This window comes from Narcine bancroftii, chromosome 2 (genome assembly GCF_036971445.1).
Source record: "Narcine bancroftii isolate sNarBan1 chromosome 2, sNarBan1.hap1, whole genome shotgun sequence".
Lineage (NCBI taxonomy): Eukaryota > Metazoa > Chordata > Chondrichthyes > Torpediniformes > Narcinidae > Narcine > Narcine bancroftii.
In genome coordinates, this window is record NC_091470.1 from 55,008,330 (window position 1) to 55,026,379 (window position 18,050).

The 18,050-nt window shown below is 35.7% G+C and overlaps 1 protein-coding gene across 3 annotated transcripts in view; it reads left to right on the plus strand.

The window, feature by feature from the left end:
* scfd1 (sec1 family domain containing 1) overlaps nt 1–18,050 on the plus strand; it is a 163,998-nt gene that overhangs the window by 93,869 nt on the left and 52,079 nt on the right. For all 3 annotated transcript variants that reach the window (XM_069916714.1, XM_069916716.1, XM_069916715.1), the window contains exon 19: nt 6,060–6,135. In XM_069916714.1, the coding sequence (XP_069772815.1) occupies nt 6,060–6,135 (76 nt within the window). The remainder of the gene's footprint in view (nt 1–6,059; nt 6,136–18,050) is intronic.

The window sequence follows — 18,050 nt, forward strand, 5'->3', positions numbered from 1 at the left end:
GAGACACAGATACAAAGAAGAGAAGAAGAAGACACAAACACAGGTACAGACACAGAAGAAGAGGAAGAAGACCAAGATCTTCATAGAGAAATAGAAGGTAAAACAGATGGACAGAATAGAGATAAAGCTTTTTTTGAAGAACAAATAAGAGCATTAAAAGAATGGTTGTCATTAGAATTTAGTGCAATTAAAAAAATGAAAAAAAACAGAAGATAAAATGCAAAGATTAGAAGTAGCCATGACAGAAATGGGGAAAAGAGTTGAAAATGTGGAAGAATGAGAAATTGCTGTAGAAATTGAAGTAAATGGCTTAAGATGAAAATTGGAAGAAAGTGATAAAAAAAAATTAAAGAGACACAAGAGTTGTTAGCTCAGAAAATTGATATGTTGGAAAATTATAGTAGGCGAAACAACATAAAAATAGTGGGCCTAAAGGAAGATGAAGAAGGCACAGAAGGAATTTATAAAAGAATGGATCCCGAAGGTCCTGGGAACGACAGAAATGCAGGAAGAAATGGAAATAGAAAGGGCACACAGAACACTAGCTCCGAAACCACAGATACATCAAAAACCAAGATCCATTTTAGTAAAATTTTTGAGATATACGACAAGAGAAAATATACTGGAGTGGGCAAGGAATAAAATTAGAGAAGACAATAAACCATTGGAATACAAGGGTCAAAAAATATTTTTTTACCCAGACCTAAGATTTGAACTCTTAAAGAAGAGGAAGGAGTTTAATACAGCAAAATCGATCCAATGGAAAAAAAGATTATAAATTCATGTTAAGATATCCAGCTGTGCTTAAAATATTTATCCCCAGGGAGCAAAACAGACTGTTCTCAGATCCAGAGGAAGCACAAGAATTTGCAGAACGCTTGCAGGATAGAAGAAGAGATGAAGAGATGTAAAAAGAATGAAGAACGGTGATAAAGTATATATAAAGATGTAAAAACAATGTATATGTAAAGAACTAAAGAAGGGAAGGAAAGAAGTAAGGGGAAAAAAGGGAGAACTTTGTTGTGTTAAAAAAAAAACGTGTTTTCTTGGGGGGTTTGTGGGGGGAGAGAATAACCGTCACTGCGAAATCAGTTGACACTTGCGAGCAGGATCGCAATCCACATGGAAAGGGGAGTTGCGGTTGCCCGGCAAGGGATAAGGGGCAACTCAGAGAGTGGGGGGGGGTGGGTATTTGGGGTTAAGGTAATATTGGATGTGGGAGTTGTTGGAGTATCTTATGTTTTAAATGTGTTGTCATACATTGAGTTTAAACGGGAAAACAGATGAAAATGGGGAAAAGGGGGATGGTGGTGGTAAGGAAGCGGAAATGAGGTGTAAACAGGATATGAGATGGCCACGTTGAACTATATGACTATAAACATTAATGGAATACATAACCAAATTAAAAGGAAGAGCCTATTAAATTTACTGAAAAAAGAAAAGATATAGCATTTGTGCAGGAAACGCATCTAACTGAAGTGCAACATAACAAATTAAAGAGAGACTGGGTAGGACACGTAGCGGCAGCATCATATAATTCAAAAGCTAGAGGTGTAGCTATATTAATTAATAAAAATGTACCAATCAAAATAGAGGAGAAAATAATAGATCCAGCAGGGAGGTATGTAATGATAAAGTGTCAGATATACTCAGAATTTTGGAATTTGCTCAATATATATGCACCTAATGAGGAGGATCAAAAGTTTATGCAGGATAATTTTTTTTTAAGATTGTAGATACACAAGGAAATATATTGATAGGAGGGGATTTTAACCTTAATTTGGATCCAATGTTGGATAAAACTGGACAAAAGACAAGTAAAAAGAATAAAGTGGCCAAATTTATGGTTAAATCAATGCAGGAAATGAAACTTATGGATATATGGAGGAGGCAGCACCCAAGAGGAAAGGAATACTCATATTATTCGAGTAGGTATAAAACGTACTCAAGGATTGATATGTTTTTGTTGTCTGCCCATATTCAAGGGAGAGTTAGGAAAACTGAATATAAAGCTAGATTACTATCTGATCATTCACCCCTGTTATTAGAAATAGAACTGGAGGACATCCCACCAAGAACATATAGATGGAGGTTAAACTCCATGCTACTTAAAAGGCAGGAATTTAGAAAGTTTATTGAATGCCAAATTAAAACATATTTTGAAATAAATATGGAATCAGTGAAAGACAAATTTATATTATGGGACGCAATGAAAGCGTTAGAGGGCAGATAATAAGTTATGTAACTAAGATGAGAAAGGACTACAATCAGGAAATAGAGCAGTTGGAAAGGGAGATAGTAAGTACAGAAAAATAACTAGCAACAAGGGAAGATACAACAAAAAGAAGAGAATTGGCGGACAAAAAAATAAAATTCGAAACATTACAAACGTACAAGGTGGAGAAGAACATAATGAAAATAAAGCAAAAGTATTACGAACTGGGAGAAAAAACACAAAATATTAACCTGGCAAATTAAAACAGAACAAGCTAAAAGAACTGTATTGGCATCAAGGAAAAATGACAAACAAATTACATATAACCCAATAGAGATTAATGAGAACTTTAAAGAATTTTATGAACAATTATACCAGACTGAGAACAAGGGGAAAGATGATAAAATAGAAGAGTTTTAAGCTAAAATTGAACTGCCGAAATTGCAAGAAGAGGAACAAAACAAACTGATAAAACCATTTGAAATAGAGGAAGTACAGGATGTATTAAAAAAGCTACTGAACAATAAAACGACTGGAGAGGATGGATTCCCAATAGAATTCTATAAAACATTTAAAGAGTTATTAATTCCTCCTCTGGAAGTAATGAACCAGATAGAAGAAACACAAAACTTGGCAGATTCATGTAAGACAGCAATAATTACAGTAATACCAAAGACGGGGAAGGATCCATTAACACCAGTATCATATAGACCAATATCATGACTTAATTCAGATGATTGGATAATAGCAAAATTATTAGCATACACATTGGTCAATTGTGTACCAAAAATTGTAAAACAAGATCAAACTGGATTTATTAAGAAAAGACGAACAGCGGATAATGTCTGTAAACTTATTAATCTAATTCATGCAGTTCAAGGAAATAAGAAGCCAACAGTGGCTGTTGCTTTAGACGCAGAAAAAGCCTTTGACAGAGTAGAATGGAATTATTTATTTAAAGTATTACAGAGGTTCAATCTATTAATTGGATTAAAGCATTATATAATGGACCATTGGTGAAGGTAACAATAAATGAATATGTATCAAACCAATTTCAATTAAGTAGGTCAACTAGACAGGGATGTCCATTATCCCCCTCATTGTTCACTTTAGCAATTGAACCATTGGTAGAACTGATAAGAAAAGAAAATAAAAGGGATAAAAATAGAGGCGAAAGAGTATAAAATCAGTTTATTTGCAGATGACATCATAGTATACTTAACAGAACCAGAAATATCAATAAAAGAATTACATAAGAAATTGAAGGAGTATGGAGAAATATCGGGGTACAAGATCAACGCAAATAAAAGTGAAGTGATGCCAATGAGTAACGCGGATTATACAGAATTTAAAAAAGAATCACCATTTAAATGGCAAACACAAACAATCCGATACCTAGGTATTAGGTTAGATAATAACTTAAGCCACCTGTACAAACTAAATTATCAGCCACTAATAAAAAAATTGCAGGAAGACTTAGAACATTGGAAAGAATTACTGCTAATGTTGATAGGGAGGGTAAATTGCATTAAAATGAATGTCTTCCCATGGATACAATACTTATTTCAATCGTTGCCAATTCCCTTAACATAGAAATTCTTTAATGAACTAAAGAGAATAATAAGGAAATTCCTGTGGAAGGGGAGGAAACCGAGGATAGTGTTATATAAATTAACAGAGAGGTACAACCAAGGTGGTTTGCAGTTACCAAACTTTAAAAATTATTATAGAGCAGCACAATTAAGGTATTTATCAAATTTTTACCAGACAAGGGAAAATCCAGATATGGACTAAGTTAGAACTAGATAAAATAGGGGAGAAGGTACCAGAACATATACTTTATAAGTAGGATGAGAAGCTGGTGCAATATAAAAACTCACCAGTACTGCATCATTTACTTAATACATGGAAGAAGATTCACTTAGAAAGGAAAAAAAACAAATTACCAAATACCAAAATTGTTATTGACACAAAACCTTTTACAATAGATAACCTTTAGAGAATGGGAGAGAAAAGGAATCAAAAGAATGGAAAATTGTTTTTTGGGAAATAATTTATTAACATTTGAACTCATGGTACAATGTTTGCATATCATCAACTGAAAGCTTATTTAAAGGATAAATTGGGAAACAGACTGAGATTACCAGAAGGAAGCATCTTTGAAAATGTGATTACAGACAAAAGATTTATAACAAACATCCACATTAAAATGCAAGATAAGGAAAATGATGAAATAAGCTATAAACCCAAACAAAAGTGGGAAAAGGATTTAAACATAAAGATAAAAAATGAAACATGGGAAAAGTTATGTTCTGGAACTATGAAGAATATAATAAGCAGAAGGTTACGCATGATACGGTATAATTGGTTACACAGGTTATATATCACGCCTTAAAAGTTAAAAGAATGGGATCCAACATTATCAGATAGATCTTTTCGCTGTAAGAAGGAAATGGGAACAACAGTACATGCAATTTGGCCATGTAAGAAAGTGAAAATGTTTTGGGAAGATATAAATCAGATATTAAATAAAATCACAAAATATAACATACCAAAAAATTCAGAGATCTTTCTTCTAAGTAATATAAGAAGTAAGGGATTAGGCCTCAAATTGGATAAAGCGCAAAAAAGATTTATTATGATAGCCTTAGCTGTAGCAAAAAAATGTATAATGTCAACTTGGAAAATGGAAGAGAGCCTGAGAATACAGCAATGGTACATGGAAATGAATAAATGTATTCCATTGGAAAAAATAACATATAATTAAAAAAAAATAAAGGCACATTATTTGAACAAATTTGGGAACTATACATGGAACATAACAGAGAGGGCTTGCCTCGGACCTTCACCCCCTAAAATGATAAGTTAAAACGATTTGATCCAGTGTGTAAAAGTAGATGACACATTTTTCTTGTTATTTTTCATTGTGCGATGACATTGTTTAATGGTTTTATTGTATTGTATATGTTGAATGTTTATTGATTTTGGAGGGGGGTGGGAAGGGGGGAGGGAGGGTAGGGGGGGGGGAAAGGGAGAAAATGCCACTGTGTATATTTAATGAGAAACATTTGTATATATTTTGGTTGATATGTTTCAGTGTGAAAAATAAAAAAATTATTTAAAAAAACCTGTGAAGTCAGTTCGGCTCCAAAAATATTTTGGATAACTGAGGATTTCGGATTGTTTTGGATATTCTCGTTTATCTGAAAATTTTCAGATGCAAAATGTTGACATTTTGCCTTCAAAATTTTTCGGATAAATTAGGATTTCTGATTTTCTGAAATCCTCAATTATCCAAAAAAAATTTGGAGATGAACAGAGTTTATTTCTGGATCCAAAAAAATTTGGATAACTGAGGATTTCAGATAATGTAGTGTACATCTATTTCAATATTTGAATTTATCATAACAGACAATTCAATTTTGCACAAAAATATCTAGCAAATTAATTGATTTTAATAAAAGAATATTTTATGATGTGTTCAACTAAATGTAAATTAAGGTTACTTTCAATCCTCTAGGTTATGGCTGCCTTTCAAATATGAGCAAAAAAAACGTTAGTGGAACATTCATACAACTGCAAAAAGAGCAGTCTTTGGGTGTAAGATTTAAAGCAGCTCCTGTGTCGTCACATATCTTTTGTGTTAATAACATTCAACCAAAACAAACTAGGATGTTTCAGAATTTTCTAAACTAACAATTAATTTTTACAAATATAGAAGATCCCAATGTTGTCTGTTATTTTCAGGGAGAAAACTGCAAGTAATAAATTTACTCTGTAATGTATAAAAGGTTTGCTGGGCAAATTGCAGACTAAAAAATGAATGCATGTTTCTTGCTTCCAGCTTGCTTTCACGTGTAATGAATACTGGATCACAGTTTGTGATGGAGGGAGTTAAGAACTTTGTGCTGAAGCAACAAGTGAGTACATTTATTTTAGTTAATCCAAGTGCAAACTGTCATGGTAGAATCAAAGCAATGTTAGGGTGCAGAATAACTAGTGAGACTTGAGTAAATTCTGTATTACACCCTCCACCTTCTGTGCTCAAATAACTGCAGTGTGTCCTATCTAAAGAATATGTAACAACAACTCATGTCTACTTTCAAATGGTTCCAAGACGCAGAATTTCTACTATCAAGAGCAGGAACTTTACAAGAACATCTAAAAGTTTCTCTTATTATTGCCAAGCCAATCTGAGCACTATTTCATATTTCCTATTTAGCAGCTTCATTAGAATGCTAACATCATAAATAAAATGCAAACATAGCTTTTTACCAAATCACTACATCCTGACGATGCAGTCATTCTGAATATGGAATTTTTGTTGCTTTGACACAAGGGTTATCAGGAGCTTTTATATATTTTTTTTAATTCAGCCTGAGTAATAATACTAACAGTGCTATTTGATGAACATGTAACTTTATTTGTCTACCTTAATATCAGTTTGTTCTAAACTTAAGGTTGTGGCACTGCTCAGATAGATAAAGACATCTTCATAGTATTATTAGTTAACATGATTTCTTTCATGGATAAACTACAGTTAAATTTAGATTTTTTTGCAACAACCTGAAAATGCAATAGAACTCCAACACTCCAAAGCTAGATGTGAGTTTGAACAGATTTTAAATCTAATCAAGTTTCTGTTTATTCAATAAAACTGAGAATCTAGCACTGTCTATATGGAGTTTGTACATTCTCCCCATGTTTGCATGGGTTTCCTCCCACCCTCCAAAAACATACAGGATTGTAGGTTAATTGGTATATTTGGGCATCACAAGTTGTTACCATGCTATATGTCTAAATTTATTTTTTTTAAAAGCCTGGATGCAAGGTGCAACCAAACCCTCTGCTCAGTGTGTTCATGTTCTACCTCTGAGTCATTGCTGAGCTCTGCAACACAGTGGAAGCATCTTATCTTAATCTCTGACTTGCACATTGCAAAGCAATCTTAAAGGTTAGAAATGAACAGGCCAGCAAGGATGAAATCATCAACAATTTTCTCTGCAACTGCCATCCAGATGTGAATATAATTTAGCCCAATATTATCACATATGTCCAAGATAGTATTGGGTAATATTACTGTTGTCCATTGTGAAACCTGGACAATATCAGAGGCTAAAGGCAGACCAGTTAGAAGTTCATAAAATTAGATTCAGATTTATTGTCAGAGTACATACATGACATCACATACAGCCCAGAAATACTTACATTTAATTCTATTTATTTATTTAGACATACACCATGGTAACAAGTCATTTCAGCCCACAAGTCTGCGTCATCTAACCTACCCCCAATTAACCTACATCCTTGGTACGATTTTGAATTGGGAGAGATGTGGAGATATCCATATCTAACAGATATGGAGAGGACATACAAACTCCTTACAGACAGTGCGGGTTTTGAACCCGGTCTGCTCCCAATTGCTGGTGCTGTAAAGGCGTGGCGCTAACAGCTGCGCCATCTGCGGGCAAGACAGAATTACCACTGTTTGCAGTGTACACATGTAAATAATGGTGCAATACAGAGAGGAAAGAAAAACAATAAATTTCAAAAGTAAGAGTTCTTAAATGAGTCCGTGATTGAGTTTATTGTTAAGGAGTCTGGTGGGGAGGTAGCAGCTGTTCCTGAACCTGATGATGTGAGTCTTGTGGCTCCTACACCTCTTTCCTGGTGGTAGCAGCGAGAATAGAGCATGTGCTAGGTGGTGTGGATCCTTGATGATTACTGATGCTGTTTGACAGCAGCATTCCCTGTAGATGTTCTTGATGGTGGGGAGGGTTTGCTTTTGATGTCCTGTGTCCACTACCTTTTGCAGGGCTTTATGCTTGGGGGTATTAGTGTCCCCATACCAGACCATGATGCAGCCGATCAACATACTTTCCACCGTAGATCTACAGAAATTTGCCAGGGTTTCTGATGTCCTACCAATCCTCCACAAACTTCTGAGGAAGTAGAGGCACTGACGTGCTTTTTTCACGATGCCAATTAGTTTTTTGGGTCCAGGAATGACTCCAAAGAACTTAAAGAGAGGCATGGATAGGGTACACAGTCATAATCTTTTTCCCAGGGTAAAAAAAAGTCGAAGCACAAGGGGAGATGCATTTAAGTTGAGAGGAAGAAAATGTAAAGATGTGTTGGACAGTTTTTTTTTACACAGAGAATTGTAAATGCCTGGAACAGGCTGCCAATGCTAGTAGTGGAAGGAGATACAGTAATTAGATTTAAGAGGCTTCCAGATGTAAAAATGAATATGCAGAGAATTATCTATCTTATGCTAATAGTAGAAATTTAGCATCATCTTTGAAGAAAATATCTTGGGCCGAAGCGCCTATTCCTGGGCTATATTTTCATGTGTAAACTTCTGGGAACTATGGGGATGCTAAGTGCGCTGCAATTTCTGAAGTTGAATTCTATGCCAGCACAGTTCCCATATATTTCTCATTATTTCTGAATTCCTTTATTGACCTTTGTTTGAAAGTATCACATGTTAGCTTGTTTCCAGCAAATAAGACTTCCTAAATATTTAGTTATTCCTGGACAATAACTGACAATTAACAGCCCTATCCAATACCACTTTGCTTCTTTTGGAATATAGTTCTGTCCATTGGTAAATAAAATGGAAGAGCTGGATATACTATGCTGGTTATGGACAGGAAGGAAGAGTTGTTGCTCTCTCTCGACAGGTACTGCCTGTATTTCCAGCATTTTGTGTTTATATTGGATATTTCAAACATCTGATTTGTTTTAGTGTCAGCCATAGAATGAAATAATAACACTTGTATTTTTTGAAATGTTTGAATAGTATCATAATCTTGTAATGGTATTATTATCAGATGCTAATGTGTATTAAAAGTGAGTGACTGAATGTAAATTAGTGTTAGTTTTATAGTTGATAAACAAAGGAAATGATCAGACCCCACCTGAAGCAGGCAAGCACATTGACTGTCTTGTTATGAAAAAATGTTCTAGCCGTTAAAAGTGGTTAATAAACAATTTTCAAATGATTGCTTTTTGGTTCTGAGTAAAAAATATTACAGTGAAAACTGTTATAAAATGATGGTAAACGTGGAATAAATTACAAATGTAAACGATTTAAATATAGCAATGATATATATGTAAATATAAAATTTTATATGCATATATATTTATCTGTCTGTGTCAATGAGATTAAGTTAATGGTGAAGGTGTGAGACTTTAGAACAGTGGTTCTCAACCTTTTTCTTTCCACTCACATATCACTTTAAGTATTCCCTATTCCATAGGCGCTCTGTGATTAATAAGGGATTGCTTAAGGTGGTATGTGGGTGGAAAGAAAAAGGTTGAAAGCCACTGTTTTAATCATCCCAAATTGACTTGTAATGCGCACGGTTTCATAACTCCAAAGGAATTGGGCCAATGACAATTTTTCTCAAGCAGCTTACTGATCACAGAGCACTTATGGCATAGGGAATACTTATAGTGGTATGTGAGTGGGAAGGAAAAGGTTGAGAACCACTGCTTTGGAACAAGATGATTGAATGTGACTGACCTATTTCTCAAATGCCTTGATTTGTTGTTCCTTATTTGCCCCTTTCTGTTGTATGTGATAAACCATTGTAGTGATAGTTATCTGCTCGTGTGCCCAATAAAGTGTGGGCATTAACACTCCACGCAGCAAAGTCTGCTTTCCAGTTGTATTGGATTCCATTGCCATTGGATCAAGATCTTGCTGTGTGAAGTCTGTTTTTGGTAGCATGCAACAGTTACTCATTGTTAGAAAAATTCACACACTGTCAACTTCCATTCCACAGTGAAAAGTTAAGGACTTGGTATGTCAGGACTCTTGTGGACAACCTGAGTGTCATTCCTCTGTCACAGCTCAGGAGCTCCGATACTTTGATATCAGTATTGTTGTACTGAATAAGATAATACAAGTGATAAAAGATTAGTTTAAAGAACAAGGCTTTGGCTGCAGCTTCTGATGGGGCAAGGAAATATCCATCACAAACATGCTGATCTAGCACCTTAGTGACTCACTCTGCAGAACTAGAAAAAGCCTTTTAACCTACTCGTTTACTCATAAAATCAATGGTCATCCAAGCATACACCCAATGGACAAAGCTAAGTAGAACTTGTAATCTTATCTTGAAAGTATCTTGACCTGCATCACACTGTCTATTCTGCTCTATCGTCTCCATCAACCTGGCCGCAAAATAACAGTGCCATCTCTACAATATGATCAACTTTAAAGGTGCCATGGACCCCACAATGGTAGTTCTTCTCTATTAGTGCCATATCCACATCCTGTCAACTTGCAGCATACAGGAATCTTAAAATGTCCACAAATTATGGTCTACTGTGATCGACTATAATTGATGCATAAAGAGACAAAGAAGAATCAAGATTGCCTTAGAAAAAATTACGGAAGATTGAAGAGCTAATTTAATGTGATCCATTCCTGAGTTCAAAGCTTCACTTTTACTTAAAAGGAAAATAAACTGCTTTGCAGGCCTTTTAAGACGGAGAGAGCGATCAAGCCGATAGCATCTAAGCTAAAGAAAAACTAGTGGATGGAGACAGCAGGGAGACTTGGCAGCAGCTATCTCACACATTTGCTGTTTAGTGCCATAAAAGCTGTCTCCCATGGTCTGACCGCTGAGAACCAGGAAATATGGGTGCATTTATCATTTATTTGGGCAGTCAACACCCATGAGAAGGAACTCTTCAAAGACCTTGTGTGGCTCTGGCTTTGACACAATCGACCTTGACTTCCTTACACCAACCTATTTGATTTGTCCTTGATGGCCCTGCTGACCAACAAAGTCAAGAAGGACACATTCCAACTGAAAAATTAAAAGGCTTTGGGAGCAAACAATATTCCTATTGAAATCTTCAAATTCAATGGTAAAGAGCTACAATCGCAAATTCACAGCCTCATCATCTGCATCTGTGAAGAGGATAAAATATTCCAGGAGACCTCGCAGATGCTGCAATCATGACAACGACTGTGAATTTTACAGAAGGGTCTGCTAGTTGTTCACCACAGAGAAAAATCACTGCTATGGTCTTCCTAAAGTGGCTGAAGAATTGTTCCCCAAATCACCATATGGATCCATGCATCTACAGGCACAGTGAACAACTGAATTGTTTTATTTACCACATGTATCAAAATACAACAGGAGGTTTTGTGGACTATCCAGGCAATCCATCTTGTACAGCAGGCAGTGCAATAGTAGCAACTAAAGAAGTTAATGAACAAATAAGAAAGCAGTGTCGGGAGTAGTCCATCAGTCGTCAAATGGTGAAGGGTATGAAGAAATGTACAAAAGCCATGCAGGGACAGAGAAAAGTGCAATTGTAAAAGATACTGCAAGGGCATCATCTTTTGCCAGTGTGCGATTCAGTCAAGAGTCTGATAACATTAGGAAAGAAGCTGTCTTTGAATACGGAGATTTATGTTCTCAGGTACCTGTATGTCTTATCTGATGGAAAGAAGAAGAGAGTGTGAATGGAGTGAGATGATCCCTTAAATATTTTAGCAGTTCCCTTGAGACAGCAAGAGGTAGGGATGGAGTCTGTGGAGGGGAAGATAGTTTTTGTGATATCCTGATCTACCTTTACCACTCTCTGCAGTTTCTTCTGGTCATGGACAAAACAGTTCCTGCACCAGGCTGTGATGAGTCTGAACAGAATATTTTCTGTGCTGCACCTGTAAAGTTTGGTAAGAAAGTAAAATCTCTGGGATGCTTTGATTGTAACATCAGTGTGGTAACACCACGGCAGGTTATTAGTGATATTCATTCCTAAGAACTTGAAGCTCTTCACCATCAGTACTGTTGAGATATTCTGGGATATGTGCTTCTCTCTGTTTTGAGAAATCAGTGACCAACTCAAGCAAAACCTCAGAGAGCAACATCAAGCAATGGCGAACAACTGTGGAATACACTCCTTAAATTCAGATACCAATAGAAATTAACCTCCATTTTACACTTGCTCGAGGCTAGGATTATGAAGGGTATGGATAGGATAGATGTAGGAAGGTTTTTTGAGCTGGCCGGGGAAACTAAAACGAGAGGACACAGTCTCAAGATTCGGGGGAGTAGATTTAGGACAGAGATGAGGAAAAATAGTTTTTCCCAGAGAGTAGTGAATGTTTGGAATTCTCTAACCAGGGAAGTGGTTGAGGCTGCCTCATTAAACATATTTAAAATTCGGTTAGATAAATTTTTACATGATAGAGGAATTAGGGGATATGGGGAGAAGGCAGGTAGGTGGAGTTAAGTCATAAATTAGATCAGCCATGATCGTATTGAATGGCGGAGCAGGCTCGATGGGCCATTTTTGGCCTACTCCTGTTCCTACTTCCTATGTTCCTATATTTCTAGTGTACAAGCCATGATGTTAAACGATATGTCTATAACTGAATTATTCTGACTGATGACTGGATTCAAATAAACCTGCATTTTTGTCCTAATGCTTAACTCTGTCTTCCTTTCTGCAATATTGCATAAAATAGAGAACAGTACAACACATAATTCCCAATATAGAGGTGTACTATATTTTTGCTACCAGCTCATGATACATATTCCATTATTCCCTGCATATTTAAATGTCTATCCAGAAAATTCTTAAATGCTACTACTAGATCTGCTTCTACCACGACTTCCAACAACCTGTTTCAGGAATTTGCCACTCTGTGTAAAATCTTCAAATGTTCCTCCCTCACTTGAAACACATGTCCTCTACTATGTGACATTTTTACCCTGGTAAAAATATTCCAATTACCCTATCAATACCTCTTATAATTTTATAAATAAAAAAATATATAAATAAATCAGTTTCCCCCCCCCCCCCCTCATTCATTCTGGTTCAAAATTAGTTTTCTAGCAATGAAGGAAAAATATTTCTATCTGCAGTATGTTTCAATAATTCCCATGGATTTCTTCCCAGACATTAATCCATTTGGTCATGTAATTTTACAAATAATTAGTCTCTTGAGAATAATTTGATGAAAGCTGAGACTTTGGAGAAGTGTCTCAATAAATGTTTTCAAAAATCCAAATGTAATCTCATTTAAAATAACTACAATAAGTAACATGAATCCTCAAAATACTTCTCTGAATGAAAATTGAACTTTTGTAAGCTTAAATAACAATAATGATTTTTATTTTGGTCAAATATTTACAATTCCAAACAAGAAGTGGAAATCATTTCAGCTGTGCAATTTATTTTCTAGTGGAGTTTGAATTTAAAAACTTCACAAGACTGCTGATTATGTTCAGGTAGAATTTGGATTTAATGATATAAATTATAAACGTAATTAGTTAAAATGTTTGCTTTAATATCAAAGCTAGATTTTTTAAACCTTTGTATCTGATTGAGCATTTATTCTCAATATTGGCTTCTCAATAAAGAAGCATTTTTGAAATGATATAATGCACTTGACAATGGTGCGTGCGTGTGATGTACTAAGCTGACATTGTCTCAAAATGGACCCGCCATAAACTTCTAATTATATTTCCATTCGTGAAAGTATGTGAATTACGTGTGATGTATTAGCTACTTTTGTCTTTGTACACAATGTGAGTGACAAATTTGGAAGGTGCCTTTGACGAAGCCTTGGTGATCTGCTGCAATAGATCCTACTCGTAGCTGTCATGTGTTGATTATAAAGGGATCACTTATTTCTCCAGTGAAGAAGCTTGTTGCATTCCTGACATAGCTGGAAGAAAGGCATGAGATGTGGGTATGAAGAGAAAATGTTGAGAGCAGAGAGGATAAGGATGGGTATTGCATTGTTAGGAAGTAGGAGAGTTGTTTCCTGGGCATAGAGGAAATGAGTAACCTTTGGCCATCAGGGGATTAAGGAGATGAAGTTATAGGAAATAGACGTTACAGTGGATGTTGGTCAGTCAGGAGAAGGAATGGTATTGCAATTGTTGGGAATGCAGGGTATTGTTGGGTATTGAGCCATCAGGAGATAAATATAGGCTATGAACTATCCTGTATCAATGTCATTACTTCAAATATCTAAAGTGCTCCACAGATTAGTTATGAATTCTTCAGACAGAATTAAAGAAAAGCAAATTAGATTTCTCAGTTACCTTACTATGATTTTATGTGCTAGTATTGGTAATGTGTTTTGTGTTTTAAGAACCTGGCTAATTGTTAACCTTTCACAATTGATGTTTATGTGGGATTTTGAATGTAAAACAAGGCACAGGGGCGTTCGTTCCCAACACCTCTAAATGAATGATACTCCCCACAGATATCTCATTTCCTGTGCAACTGACTTATTTGGGAATCGTACCATCAATCATAATCTGCCTTAATGACTATCGACCAATAACAATTATATCAACAATGATGAAGTGTTTTGAAAGGCTGGTGATGAAGCAGATCAGCTCCTGTCTGAGTGGTGACATGGATACATTCCAGTTCATCTATCGTAGTAACAGGTTTATGTAGATGCCACCTCACTGGCTTTACACAAAGACCTGGAACACCTAGACAGCAAAGATACATACATCAAGATCCTCTTTATCGACTACAGTTCGGCATTTAACGCCATCATTCCCTCAAAACTGATCAGCAAACTCAAAGACCTGGGAGTTAACACCCCACTGTGTAATTGGATCATGGATTTCCTCACCTCCAGCTCACAATCACTAAAGTTTGATAAGAACTTCTCCATCATCTCCAACAGTACCAGAGCACCACAAGGCTGTGTTTTTAGCCCCCTGCTTTATTCACTTTACATCTATGACAGTGTAACTCTTTACGACAATAACACCATCTACAAATTTGTTGATGATACCACGGTAGTGGGTTGTATAAAGGAAGGGGATGAGTCAGCGTACAGGATGGAGATTGAAAACTTGGCTGAATGGTGCACCAACAACAACCTTGTACTCAATGTCACCAAAACTGAGGAGCTGATTGTTGACCTCAGGAAAGGAAAGCCAGAGATATACAATCCATTGATCATTTGGGGATCAGAGATGGATAGGGTGATCAAATTTAAGTTCTTCAGAGTCACTATCTCGGAGGATCTTTCCTGGACCTAACGCACCAATGGCATTGTGAAGAAACCACATCAGCGCCTCTACTTACTCAGCAGTTTGCAGTGGTTTTTAGGAACCCTGGAAAATTTCTGCGGAGGTGTGGTGGAAGGTGTGCTGATCAGCTGCATCGTGGTCTGGTATGGGAACACCAATACCCCTGAGCATAAAGCCCTCCAAAAGGTAGTGACACAGCCCAGAACATCACAGGCAAAACCCTCCCCACTATTGAGTACATCGACAGGGAGCGTTGCTATCGGAGAGTAGTAGCAATCATCAAAGATCCTCACCACCCAGCACATGCTCGGTTCTCGCTGCTACCATTAGGAAATAGGTATAGGCGCCACAAGATTCACACCACCACGTTCCAGAACAGCTGCTACCTCTCCACATCAAACTCCTCAACAACAATCTCAATCGGTGACTCATTTAAGGACCCTTACTTGTGCACGTTATTGATTTTATTTTTGTCCTCTCTGTATTGCACAGTCAGTTTGCTTGCATTTGTTATATGTTTACAGTTCTTTGTTTACATGTTTTGCCCTGGGTACAGTTTATTTTTTGCACTACCAATTAGTGGTAATTTTGCCACATCCACAGCATAAAGAAATCTCAGGGTTGAATGTGATGTCATGTATGTACTCTGACAATAAATCTGAAATCTAAATCTACATTAGAAACCATCTGTGACATATCTGCGTCAGCTAACAATTTATAATAAAGTCTCATCTCATTAACTTTGACTAAAATAATGAAAATCTTCCTAAAATATAAATGTTTATTGGATATTGCAATTTATCAATGGAACAGTAGATTATGTTATCATTTGTATATTTCTTACAATCTTTTTTGACTTTAAGACTCAAATGATATGAATGTGGATTTCCACTAAGACAGTTCTTTGTGGCAACTTAATATTATGTTATGGATATGAAATGCTATTCTTGCCTTTTTTTGGTTCTTTAATGCTACAAGAAATATTACTTTGTCTTACTTCACCCTTGAATTATGAAATCTGAAGTTGATGGACATAAAATTTAATCTTCTGTTCCTTATAGCTATATTAACATAACAGTATTACTGTAACTAGAATGGAGCTAGTAATAAATCAATACATGATTATGTCTTACAGCTAGCCATATTTTTCACTGGTATAACACTCAAGTAATTCTAGATCTTGGTGTGTTGATGCATGAAACACAATATGAGCATGTAGTAAATTAAGCAGTCAGGAAAACAAATGGAATGTTACCTTTAATGTATCCATATTTCATTAAAAGGGATTTGAATGCAAAAGCAAGATACTCCATTTGTTTTCCATTAATCTTGCGAAGTCATCCTCTATTCAAAACAACCAGAACATATAACAACTTAATTTTCCATTTAGAAATTAAAACAATTGTTTTGCTGATGTTTTTGTATTACTAAGAAAGTTTCTTTTATTTAAAGTCCTATTCTTTGCAATTATGAGAATTTGCCAAGTTCCTAGATTGATTCATCCCAACTGGAGAGAAGTAAATAAGTGATCACAGTAAGTTTTGCTGAATATGGATTTAATTGTATTTCAGTCATTTGGTATCATTTTAAACAGAAGACCAAGATGTTTTGCTCTAATTAGAACACATTTGGTAACATGTAATTCAAATAGATAAACAATAATATTATAGTTATAAAATACAATGGAAACCCACATTATTTAAAGCAGTGGTTTTCAAAATGCCCCCCTAAACTCACATTCCATTTTAAGCAATCCCTATACCATAAGTGCTCCGTGATTAGCAAAGGATTGCTTAAGGTGGTATATGAATGGGAAGGGAAGGTTGAGAATCACTGCTCTAGACCCAATTGTTACCGAAATATTTTGCTTGAGAAAAATTGTCAGTGGCCCATTTCCTTTGGAGTTATGAAATTGTGTACATAATGAGTCCATGAGGTACAATTGAAGCAGTGGTTTTCAACCCTTTTTCTTTCCACTCATATACCACCTTAAACAAGTAAACACTTATGGCATAGGTAAAACATAGGATTCTGTTGAAACCGCGGTTAAGTGAAAAAACACAAAAATGCTGGAGAAACTCAGCAGGTCAAACAGTGCCTTTATGTGGTAAAGGTGAAGGTACATCACCAATGAAAATGTATGGCATAGGGATTACTTAAGGTGGAATGTGAGTTTAGTGGGGGGCAGTTTGAAAACCACTGATTTAAAGGGATGCTGTAGGGGTGTGGAGTATTCTTTCAATGTTACGATAAAATTGATTTGAAACATTTTTGTAACTTTATATTTGTAAATATGTAAATATTTAATTATTAAAAAGATCTAAACCGACTACCAAAAATGAGCTGTTTGGCAAGGAGATGTAAAAAGAATTCCTAATCAAATTAATAAATTACCTTATTGGTCGACACTTCTGCATTCATATCAAATCAGAGATTCTGAAAATAATTCATAAAGATCCCCACAGTGTTTGAAAATTTAAATTCAAATCAAAAATTAAGCATCTAATCTTATCTAAATTTAAACATGAAGTGACATCACGTAGCCATTGTGCTTGAGTAGGCAGAGCAACGTCCTTCCATCTGAGCAACATTGCTCACCTAGCGATAAGAGAAGTAAAAGCTAATACATGCAAATCAAATGTTGTTAGAGTTATGCCACTCTCCAACAAAACAAGGCAATTAAAGGATTATGCTTAAAATTAACTGAAATGCACAGAAAAAGTTTGAAATACTTCACTCCAGTATTTTCAAGGCTCTGGCATATGAATTTATGGAACATCTATCACAATGAGGAGATA